The sequence below is a fragment of the Onychostoma macrolepis genome, chromosome 08 (genome assembly GCF_012432095.1).
Source record: "Onychostoma macrolepis isolate SWU-2019 chromosome 08, ASM1243209v1, whole genome shotgun sequence".
NCBI classification, from domain to species: Eukaryota; Metazoa; Chordata; class Actinopteri; order Cypriniformes; family Cyprinidae; genus Onychostoma; species Onychostoma macrolepis.
In genome coordinates, this window is record NC_081162.1 from 21,106,907 (window position 1) to 21,132,484 (window position 25,578).

Below are 25,578 nucleotides of genomic sequence, written 5' to 3' on the forward strand. Positions count from 1 at the left end.
CAAATTGCAATGAAGAGAACAAAAAAAGATGCAAATTAAAACAAGTTTTTGAGGTATTTGTAGTAGTAACAATTAGTCACACACACACACACACAAAAAAAAGAACAAAAATATTATTATTATTATAACCTGTCCCACCTGTTGCAGACATAATTGACTGTAATTTTTTTGGTGGCAAAGTATCAGTACTTCTGACATCTCAAATCTCAAAATAACTCACGTTGTCCATGTGTTTCCAGCACTGGTCTAGATACTGTTGGGTCTTCCGTCCTTCTTGGAGATGCTGTTGATCAGACAAAACGCAACAATATTTAAAATACAACTTGTACTGAACTTCACCGGAGCGTGCAGGTATCTCAGGTGCATGTATTTGGCACTCACATGTTTTCTCTCTCCCTTCAGGTCCTGTGAGTACCTCATCAGCTCTCCATACACTTTGTGCCCCATCTCCTCAGCAACGACCTCTCGCTGACCTGCGTAGTCATTCAACTCATTCAGTATGGAGTTGAATGACAGACAGGATGTGAACCTGCAGGAAAAAAATATTCGACAATGAAGAAAATGGTAAACATGATCTGTTCACATCATCTTTTATTTATTTTTATTGCCATAACAGCATCAATAGCTATTAATAGCTATCAATAGACGGAATTAAAGTAAAACAGTGTAATAAAAAACACATAGGATCTTTCAGTTTAATATTTGGTAAAATATCCAGTTTAAAACAAACAAACACAATTTTGCAAGCTTACTTTTGTTGACACATTTGACATAAGTAAAAATGTAGTGATAATCTCAGAATGATCTATTTAGAATTATTAGAACACTTTAATTTTAGGACTTCTGAACGTCTTGCATCTGAACTAAAGGCTTACGTTCTAATATGAGACATTTAGAGAGATGCATTTATCACCAGTCACATGCAGCTTCTCCTCAAGTCGCCATCATGGGCCCCAGGGGCCCGCAGACTCTATCTGTATGTTGATATTGACTAAAGGCCAGTCTGCAAGGCATGACTTGCTAACTATATTAAAAACCCCCCCTTTACAAACACACACACACACACACACACACACACACACACACACACACAAAAGCTGTTCGTCTCTCCTCCTTAGGCATGTGTGTGCATTGGGAGGGCTGGACGGAGATTTTTTGTCCAAAGCAAATGGCCCCCACCTTCAGGGCTGAGTTCTAACTGGCGGGCTGTCTGTACACTACATGAATGTCCTGGGACACATGCTGGGAGAAATTATGCCTATCTAATGGAATTCATTACGGGATATGGGAGGGTCTGGAGCTGACACCCAGCATATACTCACTGTTTCTGCATTCTACCTAAAACTACAGCCAACAGGGAAGAAACATGCTGTTTAGGACAGCAACTGCAGCCAAAGCATACAATGAAATAATATCATGAGTTCAAATTTAAAGAATTAATGCTAGCTCAAACATTTATCTTTATATATCTCCAGTTTTTTAATTATATATATGCACAATTATATATAATACACATTACTGTTCGAAAGATTTTTAAATGTCTTTTGAATGTCTCTTATGCTCATCAAGGCTGTGTTTATTTGAAATAAATACAATAAAATACAATGGAACTCAATTATAGTAATTATTACAATATAACAATTCATTTCTGTGGTGGCAAAGCTGAATTTTCACCAGTCATTACTACAGTCTTCAGAATCACATGATCCTTCAGAAATAATTCTAATATGCTGATATATTATCAATGTCGGAAACAGTTGTGCTGCTTTATATTTTTTTGGAACCCGTGATACTTTTTTTCAGGATTTTTGATGAATAAATGTTAAAAAGAACAGCATTTATTCAAAATAGAAATGTTTTTATTCATTTTAGATAGACTATCTATGAGGAAATAGACTGCAGAGTTATATGAGACACATGGAACTAGGCTATCTATAAAGGAAATTACATTCTGTGAATAATGGTCAATTATACAGTTTGAATATTTGACCAAAATAATGTCCTGGCTGACCAATCAGACTCAAATATTCTCGAGGTATATGTAATAGTCTGTTACTACCTAAACATAATTCACTTTTTTTGTTATCAGCCATTAAAATTGTAAACAGCTGTGAAAATAACCACTTGAGAACCACTGGAACACACTAGAATAAGTGAAAAGAACAAAGTATGCAATTTCTCTCACCTGGGTTCATCATCTTTGGAGCGCTTGGGGCAATATTTCTTAACCAGACTCCTGTTGGGCAAAAAAAAAGAAATATTCAGAACACACAGATAGACACAAAAACAGTACATGTTATGAATAGATCAAACAAAACTACTCATTAGGGATTATAATATCCATTAACATCAAAACTAAACTTATTCATACAGCCATGAAGACAAAAAGGAGTCTGTATACAGTGTGTTTACTTAGTGCATCAGAGAATTAAAGTAGGCCATAGTAAACAGGCAAAAAAAAGTGATGGTATGCTAATCTGTCTTCCCTCTTCCCTCGTCCCACGCAGTATAAACTCATGGGAAGGAACACAGAAACAAATCTTATGTGGGAGCTCTTGAGAGAAGCTGCACTGCTGTGCTCAGGCATGTTGCTGTCTTCAGGGACGGGGGATGGTGTGGGGGGTCCGCTGAGTATGCTCAAGGAGTGGGACGGCCCTTCTCTCAAACCCAGACCCCCATCGAGCTGCATTAATGATGTTTAGCACTTCTTTTACAATAGCTTCCTCAAATCCACTTCATGAAATCAATCAAACAAACACTCACTTCCCCTCTCCTTTAGTCTGGTTATGATTAGTACATTCATAACCAAAGTATCTCAGAATCTATTTTTGATTCAGACGATCTTGCTGAATTTTAGGGCTGCAGTAAAAACATATGATAATCGACAAACAGCTGTGGAAAAATCTGTGCGCACTTCAAGGTGTAATGTTAAAATGTATTTTAACACAATGAACAGTAGCGGCAGGAATACAGTCCAACATTTTGCATCACTGTATGAATAATTTGATAACTATGTATTTTACATTTTTACAAATAATTTAGATTACATGAGTTTTTAAAAATATAATACTGGTTATTAAATTAACAGATTTATTTATTGTCTTCAAACAATGTGAAAACTGAAAAACTAAAAACGCATTAATATTTTGTTAGTATATTTTTTTCCATTCTAAATATTTATAAACTCTTTTTATAAATACTCATATGCATTGTTAATTTGCATGTTACTTTATAACTACATCTTTTATAAATATAATTACTAACATTATTTATTCGATTTAAACAGGATTCGAAGGAGACAACCGGACAATATGCGGAACAATATGCTTTTGATAAAATGCTGCAATGGCTGACTTTTTTCAACAGATTAATCAAAAGAAAATATCTACCGATTAATCATCCAAAATAGTTAAAAAAATACAAAGCAGTAATACATGACTAATTTAAAAAATGATATCAAACATGAAAATCAAACAAGGGTACTGTGGTTCGGCTCCATTCACCCCTTACTATGGAAACCCTTGAGAGAGAAAACAGTCTGGGTGTTGCCATGTGTGACTGGCCGTGTCTCGAGGGGGGTTTACAGAGCAGTGTGGGACCTGTCAGGTAGAATGAATGTGGTACTACACTAGAACCTTCAATGAGATTTGAGAGGGGGAAGAGGAGCGACTCTATAACCGTATCCAAGCAACAGCAGAATGTCCACAGGGACAGAGACATCCCGGGAGAGGAGAGAGGATAGGAGGCCACAGCTGCAGTCATTGCGTGTCCTTTGGCGAAATCACAGAGTGTGTCTCATTCTCAGTTTGATCTCATTTCAAATCTTACAACTTGGAGCCTGCAGGGATTTTTGACCCCTGATTTGTCTCTCACCCCTCACGCTGAATCTCAAGGCGAAAACCAATATTACCACATAAGGAACTGACGTATGGGAAAAAAAGAAAGAAATCAATAACATGGGTCAAACCAGAAGTGCTCATTAGGACAATTAAAGCCCTAGTTTAAATTGGATTGTTCCCCTATAAAAAAAATGATTGGACGAGCCACATTAAAAACATATGCACACCTGAAATGGCACATTATTTAAATATTATAATAATGTGCAAAGATGTTAAAAGTACAGTACTGTAAATGACTTTTTCGTTTTTACTATCAACCTTTATTTACTTAATGGCCTTAACATTTTTGCTGTTGCCGATAATTAAAAGCACATGAGTAGTATAGATTAAATTATTTTAAAAAGTAGATTTAATGTAAATTTAAATATCACAGATGAAGAGTCAGATATTGTTAATAAATTGTTGCAATGCCTGTAAACTTCAGGAATTAATCATGATGGACCAAAATCATTATAATAATATACTGGGCTTCTTTTTGACCAATTAGTCAACTAGTTGTTCAGGAAATTGACCCACTTGATTCTATAAGCTTGTAGTTATGTGCATCTGTTGTAAACATTGCTACAAATATTGAATCTGAACGAGTGCATCAGTATCACTCACTGACATCATTCATTTTTTATTAACCTACTTATTTCATGTAATCAGAGCAATAAAACCCCTCACTGACATCAGGAGTCAACTACAGAAGTTGGCTGTTTAAGGCATGTTGTTAGATGCTCACCGTAGCTGCTTTGCATAGGTCTGCTCGATCTCCAGACGCTCCTTGACAAACTTTGCATAGCGCTCTAGGAAGTCGATGCCCCACTGTGTGTGTTTGTCGAGATTGTCGAACTGGTCCTGATCAAGGAAGAAAGCAGAAAAGAGAAAGAGGTCCAGTGAGAGGGAGTTTGCTCTGTCACTGGGCTGCTGGTGCCAGACAGGAAACATGAATATGGAAGGACTTGTTTGAAGAATATTAAACATTTGCAGGGTGAGTGCAGAATATAAATCAATGCTGAATAAACTTTCACATTGCAAGCAAAGATTGTTTCATTGCATTGAACACACTTTCAACCAACTCAAGAGGAAAATCTTTTAAGAGACGTTTTAGGGCAAGGAATCGTTTTGGCAAATACGATTCTCCTCTGCAGTTATTTATCCGGCTATAAAAACCCATTCAGGTTTCTAAATGTAGGTACCAGCCTGCTTTACAAAAATCTCACTGCTTTTATCTGTTATTTCAGACATGCTGAGAACGATTCAGCCAGCCAGCTTGGATGAAGAATCGGGTGAGCTGAAAAAGTTTCAGTTATATCACATTCCTCACCACCAACCCGACAACACACACACGGTGGATCCAAACACAGTCCATCTGGGTTCTGAGCAACAAACAACCCTACGGAGGAGTAAGTGACATCTACAGCATTACATTCAAGGACTATTTATGGTAAAGCCTTGGATGTAGCCAGACTGAGAGTGAGAACACCTACAATGGCTTCTAAATCAAAACACTGAATAGTTAAATATCCTATAAAATGTAATAAATTACATATACATACATATTATAAACTATTTATTTATTTTTTGACCACTGCAGCTACAGTATGGAGCCCTGTGAGGTCTCAGGCTGAAGACCTGTCTTTATGAACTGAACGCGAATGCAGAAACAGGCTGTATAGGTTAAGTCTGTCTTGGGTCAGACAAGGCTTTCTGGTGATGATGATGATGATGTTTGAGAAGTAGAGACTGAAAGAGAGAGACAGACAAGCTGTGTATTAGCCCGAGGCCGAGCCAGTCTGTTCACAGGGGGTACAAGACAGTCTATCCACTGTTCAACAGGAGACAAGACAGACATAGTAATGCAGCTTCAAAGGATTCATCACAAATCCAAAACTACTTAATGTGATATTGTACTTTGTTAGGACACACATATCATGTTATTACATTTTCCCTAATATGGTGACTAGTCAACATTTGTCAAAAATAATGACCATTCAGTTTTAAGGTACATTACATGGAAGCTACATTACAGCTAACGAGGTTTGAACCTACAACCTTTGTATGCCAGGAGAGAAGAGGAGAGCTTTGTTCTGGAGTTCTGGCACTGAGTCTGTGAGACAGACTGAGATTAGATGCAGTCAGCGTACTTCCTCCACTGAAGAACAATGAACAAACGTCTTTACAGCACCTCACAGAGCATGGAGCACAGATTACAAGCTCATTTAATCAGCCTCACCCTGAGGACTTCTGATGAACATCATCAGGAACAGAACACACGACTGATGAGAAACAAAGTGAAACCTTGGGTGAACCCAGCAAAAGATTCCTGACTACTGTGTGACGTTACACCAAGGACGTACACAACAGGATGGGAATGGCACATTAACACATTGACCTCAACAAAATTAATAGAGTATTCATTAAGGAAACATATTTAAATATAAATTATGATAATCAATACAAATAAGGAAATTATTATTTTAAATAGGCTATATTAATTATGCTTTGGCTAATGACCAATAGATAGCAAATATTACTTTTGGCACCATATGTTTATATGTGACCGTGGACCACAAAACCATTCTTAAAGGGATAGTTCACCCAAAAATGAAATTTCTGTCATCATTTACTCACCCTCAAGTAGTTCCAAACCTGTATGAATTTCTTTGTTCTGCCAAACACAAAGGAAGATATTTTGAAGAAAGTTTGTAACCAGGCTGTTTTGGGGCACCATTGACTTCCATAGTAGGAAAAAAAATACTATGGAAGTCAATGGTGCCCCAGAACTGCTCTGTTTCCCACATTCTTCAGAATATCTTCCTTTGTTTTTCAGCAGAACAAAAGACATTCATACAGGTTTGGAATTACTTGAGGGTGAGTAAATGATGACAGAATTTTCATTTTTGGGTGAACTATCCCTTTAAGTCGCTCGGGTATATTTGTAGCAATAGACAAAAATACATTGTATGGGTCAAAATTATCGATTTTTTTTATGGCAAAAATCCTTAGGATATTAAGTAAAGATCATGTTCCATGAAGATATTTTGTAAATTTCTTACCGTAAATATATAAAAACTTCATTTGTGATTGTTGTATCTCAGCCAAATATTGTCCGATCCTAACAAACCATACATCAATGGAAAGCTTATTTATTCAGCTTTCAGATGATGAAATCTCAATTTCGTAAAATTGGTTTTGTGGTCCAGTGTCATATATATATATATATAAAAAAACACTAACATAATCATAATTGTAAATAATACAAGTGAATTCAGACATTGCAGCATTATATAGACATACACATACATACATGCATATGCTAAATTTAATATTGTAACTGGATCCTCAACCTAACATTTTAATACTTCAGTCAAGTCAGTAGAACACACTGGGGCTCATCTGTTCAGTGGCCTGTATTTTGAGCTGACTTGATGTTTTTGTTGTACTGACAGCATCTTATTTAGCTAATGAGTGCACAAATCAGAGAATGAAAGAAAGAGAGAGAGAGACACAGAAGGGACGATGAAGTGCAATTAAGATAAAAGTGGAATCTCATGCTGTGTTTGCACACGGGACCGGTAGTTAATGATTACTCTGGGCTATAACTCTCATGACAGACATTAGGCAGAATCCTGCCCACCTTTAACATAGAGCAAGCAATTCAACGACAGCACCTAACAGTCAAATCACATCGGGTGGGAGGTTTAAATCCAAATTATCTTCCTAAAACTGATGAGCGCTGCATAAACACATAACGCAGACATGTGTGGGTGATTCTCCAGACCTGGAGGGAGTATTACACACAGTCCTGTTACTTTAATACCGGTTGCTGCTGAAATTGAGGAAATCACCTTAGCAGCACGCTGATGCTTCACTCAAGTGGAAAAACAGCATCCCCCCACCATCTGCCAGACTTTAAGTGTCATTTGACACACACACGCATACACGGCAGTTAAGGTAAAAATACTGAGATCACTCATATCCAAGTAAACATAATAGGGACATTTTCCAAATTAACAAGTCTGCGGGTTGAAGTACTAGACAGATAACTTATGTTAAAGATGTCCTGTAAAATCAGGCTGCTTTTAGGGCCACAGGATATTGATCAGAAACATTTCTTAGGGACATCTGGTCATCAAGCACCATTTCTTCAATATTGACTGATATCCAACAAAAAAAAAGTATGCATATAAATTATACATTTGTAATAATTAACTATATAGGGTAAAAAAGTATTGCCATTGAAATGACTGGGAAGAATATCCCTATTATCTTGAATTAAACAATACCAAAATATTAGTAGCTGACACCAATGAAATTTCATTATTTTATATCAATTTTCTTACGGTCAGTGTAAAGAGGGACATCTATTGACATAGGCATAAATCATATAACAAAACTAGTGAACCTTGAACCAATAAACAGAATATTGTTACGATCAGCACGGAGGGGGCTGGTTCCTGGAGTGGGTGAGGCTTATAGTGACACATAATAACCGAAATGTCCTAGAGTAACACTAATACAAATGGAAGGTTTGGCTGAGATAATGCTTTCCTTTCCATTTCAGTTCAAATATTGTTTTGTTTCCTTATTTTGATTTATTTTTGACTTGCTACATTTATAATTGTATATGTATTTTTTGATTAACTTTTAAAAATGATCATTTAAAATTAACATTAATATTAACAAATACATTTTTTTTCACATTAATGTTACTCTGTGTGTGTGTGTGTGTGTATACACATACATACACATATCTATATCTAAATATTTAGAAATACACACACACACAAACACACGCATATATGTAAATATAAATGTATAATATATATATATATATATATATATATATTTATTTATTTATATATTCATACATAGTCATAGGGTTTTGAACTACACACTGGCAGATTGGCTAACCAGCATGTTCTCTCTAAATACACACAAACACACACCAAAACACACCTATGACATCCAACAAACAGCTTGATCCATGGTTCTTGGTGGCATGTGTTCTCTGACTGGCCCGTATGCACCGTCGATAATATGGAGATGGTGGTCTGTCATCTTGTTGTGAGGGTCTGTTCTTTTGGCTGGAGTGATTACACAAGCTCATGACTATGGATGCTAAATTAAAATCTTTCACACGTCTTTGGTCACACTCAAAACCCAGTCTGCTCATATATTATACAGTGTAAATGAAACAAAGGCAGTAGCCAAGGGCTGGCATAATACATCCAATTCTCTGCCTGGTGCCCGGTTACCGTTGGTGCCAGAGTCAGGCGAGCATGCTCAGTTTCTATCCTTACATCACCCTCTCTTCCAAGGGCTCATGAATAATTAATGCCATGAGTTCACGCAGGCTCCACCTCCACAGGCTGACTGGCAACTGCAGTTGCTAGGAGACAAAAGAGGTGGGCCAATCTCAGCTTTCAGAAACCTGATAGAATTCATAAAGTTAAGTCTCAAGGGAAGGAAACGTCCCAGACCCCCTGCAGAAGAGAGTATGCCCAGATTCACTTCTGATGTGTAACAAATGAGAATATTCTGAGAGAAAAGAAAGGGGGCTCTCATATATCTTGTCGTGCTTGCAAAACCAGATCAGATTTCCCTCCACTGAATCAAGATGAGCACTTTAATGCAAGGTGATTCCAGTAGTGCTCCTTTAACATTTTTCCAGACATTCCCATCTCACGATTCCTGTCTCTCTGCTAGTTATTTTGTGTTTCTTTCCATCTCTCTCAGCGGAGCCTCTTTGTTTTTGTTATGATGATCTTCATCAAGACTTTCTGTGAATAATATCTGCATGTATAATTCCAAGGCTCTTCAATATGCAGAACTCTGCCACTTTCATCTACTGTGAGAAAACACTGAAAAATTTGTGCTTTTATGGATCATTGAGCAACTATACAAATACATAATTTCTTGAGCCTTAAATGTAAGACAAATCAGTTTTACAAAAGCACAATATGTTTCTATATAACAGGAGATTGGCATATGGGTATGGTTGGTTCTAATAAAAAAAAATTCTGAAAAATACTATTTGGAATAACATGAACTTTGGAACAATCATGCAAAACAAGACCAGGAACATATACTAAGAAAGTCAAGTCAACAAACTGATCTTAAGTGAATGTCTTGACTGAACATTACAATGAGAAGAGAACAGAAAACATGGAACAGAAAAACTCAAATTGAGTCAAAAGTTTTGAGTTGTTTATGTGGAAACTAGAACTGTGCGAAGAACAGTAAGATTATCTGTGAATCTAGACAGACTAAAGACTATGAGGAACAAACTAACAACTAGTTAGAGTTGAGATAATGGTACCACTTCGGGGGTTAAAGCAAAACACCCTACAAGACAACATTTCCAATTAGAATGCAGTACACAACACACAAAAAGTTAAGAAAACTAAAAGAGTGAGGGAGACTAGTGGCTCAGCAGCCAATTTTCCCACAAATTCTCAGTGAGAAACAACTCATTTATTTAATTGATCTGCTCTTTTCCATTTCTAAAGTCTGTACCTTTCCTAGTACAACCTCGGATTGCATGCAAAGCACAAAGGTTTTAGAAACACTTAAAATAGAACAAAATGTTTATGAAAAATCACAAACACAACACAAAATCTGGGGGTCTTAAAGGACAATGGGTGTCTCAGGAGAGGCATGTCCTAGAAGGCAAACATCCTGGGCTCAAATATTGACAGGAAGTGAGGTCAGTACATGAACAATAACATGAAAATCTCACAGAGTTCCACCATGGTGGAATCAAAAGAACAATCACAGAGCCATTCTACTCTGATCATGCCAGTGAACATCTTGCATACGGCTGCGACTGAGGACATAAAGGAATTTATGCAAACTGCTCCTTGATAGCGCTTTGATATTATTGTTAGATCTTCTCATGTATGCCTGGAAGATTCAAACAGAAAGATTAAATCTTATATACACTGAGCATGAAAAACACACATACACATACTCACAAAACAACACACCCATGACCTGTCGGGGGGGCGGGGAAAAGCAGAAATGCCACTCTGTCGTTATTACTTGAAACACAGAGTACAAGCCTCAGGCGCTGTTTAATATAACTCCTCCCAATACATCCGAAATGTAGCAGAGAGACCCCAAAAATCTACTGCACTTAATCTTAATATCATGAATTATACATGGAATACAAAAGAGACTTAAAATACTTTACTAAGGTTTACTAGACTACAACAATAGATAATAGTATTACTATTATTTTTTATTAGATATGATTAAGAGAAATGTAAAAAATGCTACAAAAATGTATTGATTTCTATTTTTTTTAATTACACATTAAAATATAAATAAATAAATTGAATATATATATATATATATATATACACACACACACATATACATATACACATACACACATACACATATATAAAATAAAAACACGAGTTGAATTTCCAACACTAATAATTACCATGAGTTACCAAGAGCCACATCGCCCACTGATTACAGTACTCTGAGTCTGATTTTTAGGCTGGCACTGGGATCGTTAAAATTCATGCCTTCCTAAAAAGCTTTCCATTGTTTTGGCTAATCCATACATTAGCATTCAAATAGTTAATCTCAAGGCGCTTCCAAAATTCCCTTCTGAATGAAGGATGGGGGCTCTAAAATCTCACCACATCCTCAGTACAACCTGCTGTGCTTAATGAAGTGCCCAAGGGCACCACCTCTTCCTCTCTCTCTTTCATCCTTCCTCTCTAGCAGCACAAGGGACAGGCCTAATTCAGCCTCCACATGGCACTTCTTTTGATGCTGCCAAAAAAAGGGAGAATCAAAGTATAAAGACGAAAACATTGCCCTGTATTAAGTTGCTAGCAGCAGTGAAGCATTTATAGATGTGGTTAGCTGATCCACAGGTATTGTACTGGGGCAAAAGCTGACTGGCCAGAAAATGACAGTAGACCTGTGGTGGCAGAAATTTGAGTCTGTCTGCCCAATGAAAGGATCACATGAGGAGAAAATGCAAGGGGGAGGGGGAAAAGAGAGAGACAAAAGGAGACTGGAAGATCACTTTCAGCCAGCACAACTACAAACCTGGATCTCCTTCCCAACGGTCTGCTTCTGTAAAATGTCTGGGCAGAATGCTACCGGCTACATCAATCAGTCTCTCATGCAAACAGTTTCTTCAAAGTGGTAAAGAATAACACACAGTAACACTACTAAATTGACCACAACATTTCAGTAGCATTTAAACCAGCATTAGAATTTAATCCGGAAAAGTACGCCTTACAAAATCAAATAATCATCAAATTAGAGCTGCACGATTAATCGAATGCGATTTCCATGCGCATTTTGTCAGTAAAGCCGGTTCTGCAATCAGCAGTAAATCTCCATCATGTGCTTTCAGATGGAGCAGCATTTACTGCACAGATCCGTAGGTTACGGCAAAAAAATAAATAAAAATTTGCAGACGATATTATTGCATGATTGTGAAATCGAATAAATCGTTCGTTATAATGACAGCTGCAGCTTCTCAGAGAACTACGGTACTGTGTAGTAAATGCTGCTCTATCTGAAAGCATGTGAAAATACCACATTTAATAACATGTTTTTACTCTAAACTCACTTCATAACGTCAGTCAGGTGTTTGAAGTAAATCCTTCTGTGAGATGATGTGGCTTCTTAGTCAGAATAAGGCACGCAACAAATTTCATAGTATACCAAGCAGTGATAAATGCAATGCATTATAAATATATACTTTATTATAATGAAAATTATAAGAACTCAGATAAACAATATATTGTCGTGGTCATGTGTTTATTAGTCACGTAGAATCAATGAAAGCAGTTAAACCGTCGCATGACAATCGCAGCTTTTGCCTAATCGCGACTGCGATTTCATTTCGATTTATCGTGCAGCCCTACATCAAATATAGAAGTAGCTGTAATACAAAAGACCAAGCCTGAAATAAAATAAAATTAAATATATTTTAAATTATTCAAATAAAATAAATTCAACTAATTTTTGATTGACAATCTTCTGTAGCTTCCCCAACACTGTTCCAGTCCCACTACACACTCAAACGCCAATGTGAACCAGTGGTCAAAGTAGAATACAGCTGCTATGAACCAATGACATGATCTCACTGAAGACTATTTTTTGTCCGTTAAAGGTTTGGGAGAACTGGGCAATGAATCATGTGTTTGAGACTGAAAGTGATCAGTCTGACTGCGGAGGAGCCGGAACAGGAAACCATATGGAAAAGGCCTCAGGAGAGGTCGTTACATAAACTCTTACTTTATGATCCTACAGTCCAAGTTCCTGTCAGTGGCACTGGTCCATGAAAGCAAGGGAGATTGCAAGAGAGGGAGAAAAAGAGTCCACTGTATAGTGTATCACAGCAAAGGCTCACAAGACGCACCCGGCAATCACATGCAAGTCATATCCAACTCTAAACACCAAGTTAAACTTGCAATTTAATTTCAAACTAAACCCACAGATAAACGTGACTCATCAACCAAACAGAGACGTTTACAGAGGAGCAGGAGAGGCATCAGTAGAGTTTCAGTCAGCAACAAATCTTTTTCCATTCTTCATCACGTCAATGATTTATAACAAAAGAATTTACAAGAAATAAAAACATAAATACTTTGTATGAGGCATCACTTAAACGCTTTGTGAATCAAAGGGCAACATTCATCGGGAGGAAATGGGTTAGTGCCTGAATCATTATTAGGTCACAAGGCATGTTTGTAAAGCTACACATTACTGGGGTCATTACCATGAGGACCACTGAGGGCAGGAACAATTGTTGTTTTGTGGTGCTAGAGACACTTGGACAGTTCATGTCCCCAGAAAACTTACTCTAAGAACAAAAGAATGACTGTAACATCTGATAAATTGGCCGTCCATTGAGTCAGGGGGCAGCCACGTGTCAATTTTACTCATAAAAAGGAAACTCAACATAACCTCTAACCCAAATAAGACATCATTATTTGACTGAAATACTGAATAAGACCATTTTAAACACCAGAAGCATGCGTCTAAGAGTTTTGCAGTTTTATGCACTTCCTTTTGTAACAGGAAGTTTCAGAGAGAATTACCAAAGGGCTTGTCTTTTGAAAAAGGGAGTACGAAAGAGATTTTACAGAAACCGCAATTCAAGTTTTCATTTAGCCAAAAACTGAAACCGAATATAAAGTTTATTTAATAATCAATTAACTGATCACATTTATTTAATAATCAACACTGAATTAATGTTCAGTTGAATAAACCCATTTTTGGTTTGAGAACTTTTTGTGCCTCGCAGCCACAAACTACGACTAGCTCAATTCTCATTCTAGAGAGCATTTAATTGGACAAATCTGCCTGCCAACATTTAGAAGTACAGTAACATACACACATTCTGCAATATAGCTTCAAAATTAACACATGGAACAAAGCCGCAAAACTCATTTTGATTTCCCTTTCCAAAGTCAGGTCTGTAAAGATCATATTAGATCTTATAAGCATTTATTAAATTAGCAAAAGTCTGCTTTAAGGAGGCAGTGAGCACAGGATTATTCATTTTAAAAAGATACAGGATATCTCTTATGAGCCCATATATCAGATTTACTCACAGAAACCTAATTATATCACTAATCAAATGACATAGCTGACCCGGAGGCCATTAAATGCCCTACCCTGCTTAGTGAGGAACAAGTATGGTAATACAGAATACAGAAATAGAACCTTCTGCTCCTTCATTACTGCAGTGACATGAGTAATTGTTGGCATACAACTGTGGCAACAGTAGGAAATTTGGTGAGGTTATATTTTCAGGCGCAAAAACATTTCATTGGCAATGAAACAGTAGCCAATAGCAGAGCGTGGATGACCTGTACACCATCTGGGCCCGAGTCAGTGAGGTCATCGCTGAGGCCAAGCCAGAGAGTGACATTTCCTGTCTCCCTAAGGAGAACTACAGAGAAGAGCGCAGACAGATGTTACATATGCACACATTCAAATTCACAGCAGAATGCAACAACAAGCAATCATATAAATGTAAAACTACTTTTAAAAAGTAAGTTGCACACACAAACACAAAAGGAGTGCAACCCAGAGTTGTCACTGCAGCGCCAGTCCTCACTAAGAAACCAGACAGGATGGGCATGAGTTTCATGAATGCCTGGGTGAGTCTAGGTTAAACCAGCCCAGAGGTCACCGCATGCTCAAGGCACAGGGAATGTCGTCACTAAATACTAAATTAACAATAGTGAAACATAATTGCACAAGACTTTGCCGTTATACCATTCTTAACTCTCTATAATTAAGTAGTACACATTTATGCATAAGTAAACTATCATTAAATAAACAATTGATTGGTGCCTTATTTTAGTAACTTCCTGAATAAGTCATCAAAGAACAAATGCATTATACAAGAGATCAATAATTCTTGTATATTCCAATAAAAACATGACTAATGGACTATTAATACATTTATAACTATATGAATGTAGTTCTTGTTTGGCATGTAACAGTATCACATTTTCCAGATATTTGATGAAACGTATTATGGAATACGGTATTAAATTACATTACAAAAAAAAAAAAAAAAATGAACAAACCCTGCTGTTGTCCTCTGAATATTTTTAAATAACTTTCTCAAAAAGACAAAAACATTAAACATACAACAAAACAATACACAATGAATTTTAAGTAAACAAATGCTTTAAACAGATTAAAGTGCAAAAGAACGACTATAATTATCGATAACTGACTAATGGAAAAGAAACTAATGTGCATTCTAAAAACTAAAACAATTTACATATGTTATACAGAATTATTCATGTTTTCTTAAGTACCCTTGATAACAGCACTTTGCAAAGTACAGTACTTGTATTATCAGAAATACAGGCACATGGCTGGTTCCTGTGAACGGTGCCCTGAGAAATCTCAAATCTAAAAAATGTAAACAAACTCTTAGTTAAATACAGTCTAAGACAAATCTAGGATCAGAGATTTGTAAGAAGACTGATCTGTGATTTGGTTCTCAGCACTGGGCAGTTTTTGTTACATAACAAACAAAAGCCTTAACAACACATGCAGGGTACGGGAGGGGAGATCTGTGCACCAATTATGACTTTGTATTCAGTACCCACCCCCTACCAAAAAAAAAAAAAAAAAGGCTGGCAAGAACACCAAAACAAACAAGGCTCGATTTTCTAAAGAAGAACCTGTCTGAGAAGAACCTGTGTCCTTCACATATGTAAAGCAATAGTTCACCCAAAAATAAAAATTATGTCATTATTTAGCTTTGTGTGGTATTCACTAAATCAAAATTCAAGTCTTCATGATATAAAAAGAACTTGCATGCAAATAAGAACATGATACGGAAAAGAAAAATGAGGACAAGAAAAAAAAAAGTGCACAAAATGTAATTTAAAACATGATTTTTGAGCTATGGTGGAAGGCAAGATTGCCATGCTGTGGGTTTCAGTGATATTAGGATTTAGAAGCTCTCTTTAATGTAGATTAAATCTACAGTTCGTTCAAAAACCCTTTCAAGTATTGGTAACTTGCCTGGTGCTATACTCAACTACTCGCAGGAGCACACTAAACACAGAGACTATGGTCTTGTGAATTAGGATTGTAACCACAGCTTTTGAAGAAATAGTTCACCCAATAATTAAAATTTGCTTTAAATTAATCACCTTTATAGGTGCCAAAGACGTAGCTTAGATGAGTTTGTTTCTTCATCAGAACAGTTTTGGAGAAGTTTAGCATTACATCACTTTCTCAGAAATACACTGTCTATGTGTCTGTTGTTGTTTTTTATTTTTATTTTTATTTTTATTTTTTTTTTTTTTTTTTTTTATTTTGGATGTTATGTATAAAAAATAAATAAAAATGTTGATAACAAAAAAAAAAAAAGAAATACACTGTCTATGTCCAAGGGACATTTAATCTCATCATAGCCACCAAGCAGTAGATAAAAAAACTACAGTTTATTAAAAGGCGCACTCATATTTTTCAGCAATGAGTCAAAGGGAGTCCACACAAGGCAGTATAATTTGCACTCTCTGTGTCAGAAGTGTATCAGAGCCACATGGTTTTTTTGGTCCGTTTCCCAAAGGAAATTGCCATGAATCAGTCCCAATAAAACTTCATGTAGTGCACATTTGTCCGCGCCATAATTTCAGCCAGACGTGTCTGTAAGCACCTGACATGGAATGCAGAACATTAGGACATCATCATGCTGTGGTGATGGAAATGAAGAGAGACGAAAATCCTGGAGGAAACACACAGTCTACAACTCATATGCCTGTCATATCTCATATTTCTCTACACTTCAGATTCACACTCTTCCCATAGCTGTCAGCGCCTCACATCACAGACAGTCTCTTTGATCTCGCTGCTTCTGAAGACTTGCTAAAATGTACCCAAAACCACCTACATCCCTTCTAACATGGTCATATCCCTCTGTACCCTGAGGAGAAACCTCGTTAAGGTCTGGTGTTCAAGATTAAAGGACTTTAAAGGCATGCCAGTCTAAAGGAGACGTGTGTGTGTGTGTAAAGAGGGAGTTGGTTCACTGCCTTGTGACTTAAGGCTGACACACACTTTTAAAACCATTACAGCATGCTCTGACACTGATTATCCTTTGCACTGAGGGACACTTCATTTTCTGTCTCGCTACAAAACTGCCCACTGAGCAGTGAACAACGGCATAATCATGTCTCTACAGCTATATAGCTCGAGAGATAAAACATGGACAACGCGTGTTTCTCTGCTAACAGTTACAAGCCAGCTAATATAACATGATCTATTGTGCAATACCACCAACACTGACATTAAAGGGTTACTTCACCCCAAAATGAAAATTTTGTCATTAATCACTTACCCCCATGTCATTCCAAACCCGTAAAAGCTTAGTTTGCATATTTTATAGCATATAAATAAATTTACTTGGCAGTCAATGGGACAGTCACAAGCCTCCCGGTTTTCATCCAAAATCTCTTAAATTGTGTTCCGAAGATGAACGAAGCTTTTACAGGTTTGGAATGACATGGGGGTAAGTGATTTATGACAAAATTTTCATTTTGGGGTGGAGTAACCTTTTAAGAATGAAAGGTTCAGATCCTTTAGAAATCTTTCTAATATGCTGTTTGGTGCACAAGGAACTTTTCTTGTGATTATCAAAAGCTGCATACTTTAATGCATCCTTGCTAAATAAAAATTTCTTTCAAAACGTAAGCCACTGTAGGCTCATCTCACCGAGAAGTTTAAAAGCTTTTTCGGAGCATCCCGAATAACAACGTGGGCTCAACCAATGGCATGAGATTGGGGTGAGACAACTTGTTTTTCTGACCAGAGTATTTGGGAGTAGCACAAATAGCAATCAAATACATGCTCATTAATGTTTTGATAACTTATGAAATATGGAAATCCTCAGACAAGTTTCCAACGCATTCTGTGTGACCACAAAACTTCATGCATTTTCATAGTTCCAAGGTTTGCATGTGGTTTGGAACTGAATGCACGTCACTGGATGTGCTAAAGAAGTGTGTTTGGAGACGGCACTTCACACTCTCCATCCCACAGAGATGTGTCAGCCATGGCATGTTATAACTGCCACACACAGCAGCCAACTCATAAGAGCTTAACTTAATTCTAAAAGCTGCTGTTACAGATCCTCTTCCATGAGCACCAAGAAAAAAAAAGTGCTCCAAACATCCGCAATCAATTAAACCTCCAGTATGCTGGGTGAGGCAAGGAATGGCTTCCATCCTTCATTGGAGACAAGCAGGATAAGGACACATAATGGACAACACAGAAGAACACCACCAACACTGTCGTCACAGTTTAAAGATGAAGTGTGTCATTTCTGTGATGCTAGACGTACCAACACCCACATGTCCTGTTCACCCCCACCTTCCATTGCTCAGATAAAAAGTCCAATACTCACGCCACTGGTTATGGCAGATGCTCAAAAACCAGAGCATGGCGCTATCAACACCAAGGTCATGGTTTTGATTCAGTGAATGCATTAACTTTTCAAATAACTTGAATACAATGCAAGTCACTTTGGATACAAGAATTTGCCAAATGCATAAATGTAAATGTTAGATGGTTCAAACAAATAGAACAATGTTTAGAAAGCATCACAGTGTTTACACCCCTCCGGGAAGTCAACGTATGAATAGTTTACTTATAGCTGTCCCTGGATATTAAGCTGGAACATAACTATTTAAATGCTGAAGATTACTTGCATCATCTTTAACAATACTTTAGCAGCCAATCCAAACCAACTGACTCGCACCACCAGCACTAATTTTAACCTCAACCATAAGAAAACACTAGGGGTGTCCCCGACTAAGGATTTTCATAGTCGAATCGGAATTTTCGAATCATGCCGATAGTCGACTGATAGTCGAATCGTATATTTGGGGGCGGGGCAAAATACATTACCAAGAGTCAAGTCAGACACTCGACAGTCATAAACACAGGGAAAATGTGTAACGGACACCTCGCAGATACAAACGGGGTGAATAATGTTTTATGTTTTGGTTAAAAGATAGTTATCATTAAACGTCAGCGAAACCCTTAAGAATTCACAAATTTCTTTTTTTTTTTAACCAATAGTGCTCTCATTATAATGTTATGTAGGCTATATGAGTTATAACGTTTTGCATTTCTGTTTTGAGCTGCGCGCGCAGAAGATGAATGAAGCATATGATAGCCGGTTTTTAATCAAAGGGATTTAACTAATTTATCTCACATAGAATACGCTTCGTTATTTATATAACATAACGTTAATATTACGACTTATAGGCTGTCTGCACAAAATGCCCCGAATGCACATGAACGCGTCTGCGCGGCTCTTAATGAACTTCTTTTGTGGACGCGTTCTTCACGCAATAACATGCAGAAACACAAATAAACACAAAAAAAAAAAATCACAGCGTTTTATTATAATAGAGTTCTCATTATAATGGTATGTATATGACAGTGCCAGTCATAGTTATTAATATTCTGCATTGTTGTTCTGCTCGCACCGAGCGCTGAAGAGATAATCACTGTATAGTACTACAATGAAGTGCTTTACTGTAGTGTAACAACCAAATGCATCATATACGAGATAAATAATATACACGATATAAATAAACCGACTGAAACGTTTTAAAATCACTTGTTGTACCCTACCTGATCGGGGAAAAAAAATCAAGTCTTGTTAAAGATTTAAATCCCTGCCACCAAAATGGTCCTCTGTCGGTGACGGATTAGAAAGCGAAACTTTAATCTACAGGGGAAATTGGATTTATTCACGCACGTTAATATTTATTTAAAGCTTCTTTCTTTTAAGATTCTTATTTACAGCATTATCATAATAGGCTGTATATTAACTTATTGGGAGAAACCCGGTAGTTCTATGTGAAATCAGACACTGAGCACCCCTGTATAGCCAAAATGGCATGATCATAACACCCCGCGAATATTCGACTGAGATTGGGAGTCGAATCAGGCTCCTCGACAGAATCGTCGACTATTCGGGGACACCCCTAGAAAACACATAAGACAACAGTATTTGAATAGGCTGGTTTCCCTGAATTAGGCTTGCTGCGATAGACGGTGTTGGCGGTGATACCGGTGTTAAGCCGCAACACCGGTTACGTCACTTGCCCACCGTCCCTCACCGTCATTTTGATTTTTTTTTTTTTTTTAATTAGTTATAAAAATTATTTAGTTCAGTTAGAGAACAGACACTACAATTAAAACTGAACGCGGCTGCTCAATGCAGCACACCGAACGAACGACAGTCGCGCATCACAGACCAGATTTAATTTATTACGTGAAGAGAGTGAATCGAGCTGACTGACAAGAAGAGTAAGGTGAGACAGATGGCAGAAGAGTTTCAAAATTATATGTAAAAGCGCCTGTTTTAAAAATATTTTGGATTTTGAAAAGCCTGTTGACCTGCCATTTATCTAAGGTGATACTGGAAGTGTTTTTAACATTCATTTCTCATTTATTTGCTTCCACAGTATTTGCGGAGTTTTATTTTATTTAAACTGTGTAATTTTTTCCCATTATTTTACAAAGGTGTATGCAGTCCGAGCCTCCAAATTTTCTTAATCGTTTTGCTAATAAACGTTCTAAGTTTTATAATTATTTGTTCCTCAGTCTTTACTGATTTTCAGTTTGTATACCTATTTAAAATTCATAAGTTGTTTGTTATTTTATATTAGGCATAGCCTATGGTGTACTTTTCTTCATTTTTGTTAATAAAAGTTATAATGTTTTACGTTGAATTTTGTTGTTGCTTGAATTGAATTCAAGCAATTGCCGAATTGCCGCTAATTTAAAAGTGAAAGCAAAATGTGCACGGTGCTTTTACAAGCTATATAAACAAAGGAAAGAGAGGGAAAGTGGGGAAACTCAAACGAACATAAAAAAAAATAAAAATAAATGCTTGACGACGAATTGCAGCAAATTTAAAAGTGAAAGTAAAATGTGCACGGTGCTTTTACAAGCTATTTAAAACCGAAGGAAAGCGAGGAAAAGAGGGAAAACTCAAAGGACCTTCCAGCATGGTGATTACCGGTATTACCGGTGTTGTCACACGTCGATTAACCGGTGGGAAAACTTCCTCACCGTCACAACCCTACCCTGAATATGCCTGAGTAAATTCTCCTGTAGAGGAACAGGATATAGCAGGCCACATAACACCACCAACACCACACAGTCTGACCACAATCACCAGGTTGAAGTCAGCAGAAAGGATGCACCAGACTGTGAGGGGCTTCACATGGAGGTTCGGGTTTGTCATGAAAAAGCGTTAAACCACCAAGGCCCCAATGATGTGTGAAACAGGACTTGGTTTTGCCCCTTGTTTGCTCTTTATACTGGATTTAAGGGACAAAAGAGAGGACAACATTTACCTATTGACTTGTTAGCACCTGTCAAATGAACTATTACTTGCATTGCAGGGACATTTTCAAAAGGATATGTTTTTCTGTAGTCATGTTTCAGCAAGTCATGCATTCCTGTGTCCCACACAATTCGGTGTTGGACAGTTATAACTGCAGGTTGCTTTAGCACTAGCGTGCTGCTAGCAACGCAAGAGTGCTCCAGGATATTCAGGCCTCCTGCCCAACTCATGTTAGCCTGTCCAAATATAATATGCTAAACTGTGAGGTGAATAAAGAATGACTGGAAAAGGAATCCTTTTTTGCCTCCAAATGACAAAATGATTAACAATACAACCAGCTTGATTCTAATAAGACAAACAACAATTCATAAACTGCAAAACTGAGCATACACAGGGCTTAAATTTTGGTTAAATTCTTAAAATCAAGGGATTCAATAATATAGAAACTTTTAGCTGAAACTAAAAGTTGATAATTATTTGTACTATAGCTGGAATTATAAATATTTATTCCACGGTTCTCTGAAAAACCTTTGGAAGCCCATTTCCACCACTGAATTAAAAAAAAAAAGAAAAGAAAAAAAAAAGAGAGAAGTAACTGTCTTTTTCTCTTACAATTCTGACATTTTTTCCTTGCAATTGAGAGTTTACATCATTTTTTTTCTCAGAACTGCATGATATAAACTCACAATTCTGAGAAATGAAGTCATAATTGCAAGATATAAACTCGCAGTTCTGACTTTTTCTCTCAGTATTGTGTGATACAAACTCCCAAATGCGAGAAGAAAAAAAAACACTCAGAAATGCGAGATATAAATGCAATTCCCTTTTTTAAGTTTTTTATTCAGTGGCAGAAACGGTCTTCCATAAAAACCTTATTCTGCTATATGCGATTGCACATTTCTAAAATAAATAAACAAATAAAAATGACTAACAAATAAGTAAAATAAATAAAAGATGGTTCACAAAAGAAGCTGCAACATGGAAATTCTTTTTTCCCCTCAAGTAAAATCTGGCATCAAAACTTTTAATCTACACTTCCATTACATACACATATCATACATATCAAACTGAACTTCTGAATGTTATTGTAGTTTACTACTGTTGAAAAAAAAAAAAAAGCCTTGTACAAAAAGATCCCATTGTTAGTTTACAGTTATCGAAAAAAAAAAATTCATTCCAGAAGTAAAAGTCAATTAGGCGACATATGAACAGCTATTTCAATGGAACTTGATGATGCGAATCAATGTACAAATAGTGGGGTTCATTTTTCAGTTACAGTGCAGGGATGCACTGTCGCAGGGGGAGATCATTTGGAAATCATTAGAAGCCATGTTTGAGTGCATCATTATGATTTAGAAACTTCTGGAGGGTCTAGGAGACAAAGACATTTCACAAAGAGCATGCATGCTATCGTGTGCAAGCCTAAGAATTAAGACCCCCATCCCCCAAACGTCTGTCTGTCTTCCTGTATGAAATGACCCCGATTACACAGATAAAAGCACACCTACCACAGCTAAAACGCAAACATACACCCCTCCAGCTTAATACAATGGCTTTGTTCCAACACCCAGGAGATGTCTTGCTCTCTACAGTCACTCTTCTAGGGATTCTAACTGAAGTAAGTACATTTGCATAACCCCGCATCTTTCTGCAGCTTTCTACAGAATTGAAATGTCACTCTCAATGGGCACTGACAAAGTTCTATAAACTTCAAGCCGCATACATCTGTTTATCAAATATTTCAGCATCACAAAAATCATGCTGCTCATGTGATGTCCACCGGAAACTGGCTAACAATACTATACTCTAGGCATTAAATACTACAAACATTTTGGATTATATTACATTTTGACTTCCCATACAATATTAAATTAATTATAGCCTACATATAATCAATATTCCTCTGGGATTGGCTTCTCTACAAACAATATATGTGCCAAAAGAATGCATCTTAATAGCAAACCTTTGCAACTGTGCTTACGAAGCCTTAAAATGCTGCCTACATGGGCAGCAGCTCACTGGAACAAAGTCTCCAAAATGATACAGGATGTTCTTTAATTGTGCTGTCAGTCATGTGAAATGCATTTCGCTTCATTTAGGTATTTTCTACGGTGGCCGAGAGAGCTCGACGCACTGCAAATACTCACAACACAACCAAACAAAGAAACGCGCTGCAAATAAAAATCTTTCTTTGTTTGTGTTGTGAGCATTTGCAGCACATGCTGTCAAATTGATGAAGATGTTTTCTTGATTTGCTGGTGCTTTTTCTATTAGCATGTGTTTTCTGAAGTTGCAGCGCGTTGAGCACTCTTGGCCACCGTACTTTTCATATATCATGACAGGACTGACAGAATGCTATTTAACCATGTGAATAGCATGTAGCTAAAACCTATTATGCATATATGATGTCAGATTTGATATTTAACATGTTCTCCTAAAGCTCCCAGCAAGCCCTCTTGTTCACCTTGTATAATCTATAAGGGCAGGCCTTTAACTATCAGAGTTGCTCGTAGACCTCGTTTAATGATTAACTTCAAGACGACAGGCACTTCCATCACGCCACGTTTGTCCAGACTGTTTAACAGTGTGTGCGTTTAATCCAAGCTTAACACATGGAGCCAAGATTTTCAGTCAGGTTAAGGCTCACAGATTAATGAGTTGCTACCTGACTTGCATAACTAGTTTAAAAACAAAAGACACTTGAGATGTGCATTTCAGCACAGAGCCGACTTAGCGTACTGTGCTGGGAGACGCATAAATTGTATTGGATTACCCTGGAAACCGCTTCTCTCCTATGCAAATCCACAATTCACTCATTAGAAACAAGAAACAATCTCAAGCTGTTTTGATACACCATGCCTTCCCGTGTGAAAAAACTGTAAAACTGTCCATACCGTACCAATCTAAGTGAATAAATGTACATTTCCAGTGTGTTCTGACCATTCCAAGCAACAGTCTCACGGCTCCAGAATCATTTCCACGGGCCATAAAAAACGCAACGCATGTCATCCTACAAAAGGTGGGAGACGACAAAACGACCAGTCTGGTTCCCTGTGTTTTCTCTCTCTCTTTCTGTAAACAGGCCTGTGTGATTTGTCAGGGGACTGAGGGGCCCTGTAAATGTGAAAGAAGCTGTCTGTGAACAATGAACTCCGTTACCCTCAATACACAGTTTCGAGCCAATTCTCATCAAGCTTGCCTGTGCAAAAGCTGAATTCATTTTCCATTCAAGAGCTGCAAACAATTAATTCCAAATGCTTAGGTCTTGAGTTTATGAATTATTAAAAAGTATGTGCAGGGGTGGCATCCTGTGAGGTGGCTTGTTTTGAAATGTCTCTTCATTCTTCAGGTTCTGTAACAGAGCTATAATGTAATGGATTTGAGCTGAATTTATGACACCTTTTCCCAAGTAGCTCCTAGAATCGTAAAAATCCTTTGAAAACAGTGGATAAAGGAAAGAGAAGCTCATTAGCTGCACGTAGCAGTACAGGATGAGTGTTTAATGCTTGTTTACTCTAATTTAACATACAGGCTTTCAAATTCAGGGTCCAGAGAGCCTCAGGGGAAAAGTACAGCAAAAAATGGCATTAAAAAGAATAATAATTTTACATTTACATAAGTGAGGATTCTTCAAAAAAGAACATTGTGTTCCATGAAATCAAGACAGCATACAGGTTTCGAACAACATAAGGGTGACTAAAATGACAGAATTTATTCCTCTAAAGGAAGTGAGTAAGAGGGTTTAAAAACAAACCAAAAGAGAATTCCCCACTTATGTAAATTTGATATTAATGGCTCAGACAT

General features: G+C 37.1%; 1 protein-coding gene across 3 annotated transcripts in view; it reads right to left on the reverse strand.

Annotated features, from left to right (window-relative positions):
- fnbp1l (formin binding protein 1-like) overlaps positions 1 to 25,578 on the reverse strand; it is a 45,635-nt gene that overhangs the window by 14,542 nt on the left and 5,515 nt on the right. For all 3 annotated transcript variants that reach the window (XM_058783785.1, XM_058783784.1, XM_058783786.1), the window contains exons 2-5: positions 4,624 to 4,739; positions 2,186 to 2,236; positions 382 to 529; positions 221 to 283 (exon numbers count right to left, since the gene is read on the reverse strand). In XM_058783785.1, the coding sequence (XP_058639768.1) occupies positions 221 to 283; positions 382 to 529; positions 2,186 to 2,236; positions 4,624 to 4,739 (378 nt within the window). The remainder of the gene's footprint in view (positions 1 to 220; positions 284 to 381; positions 530 to 2,185; positions 2,237 to 4,623; positions 4,740 to 25,578) is intronic.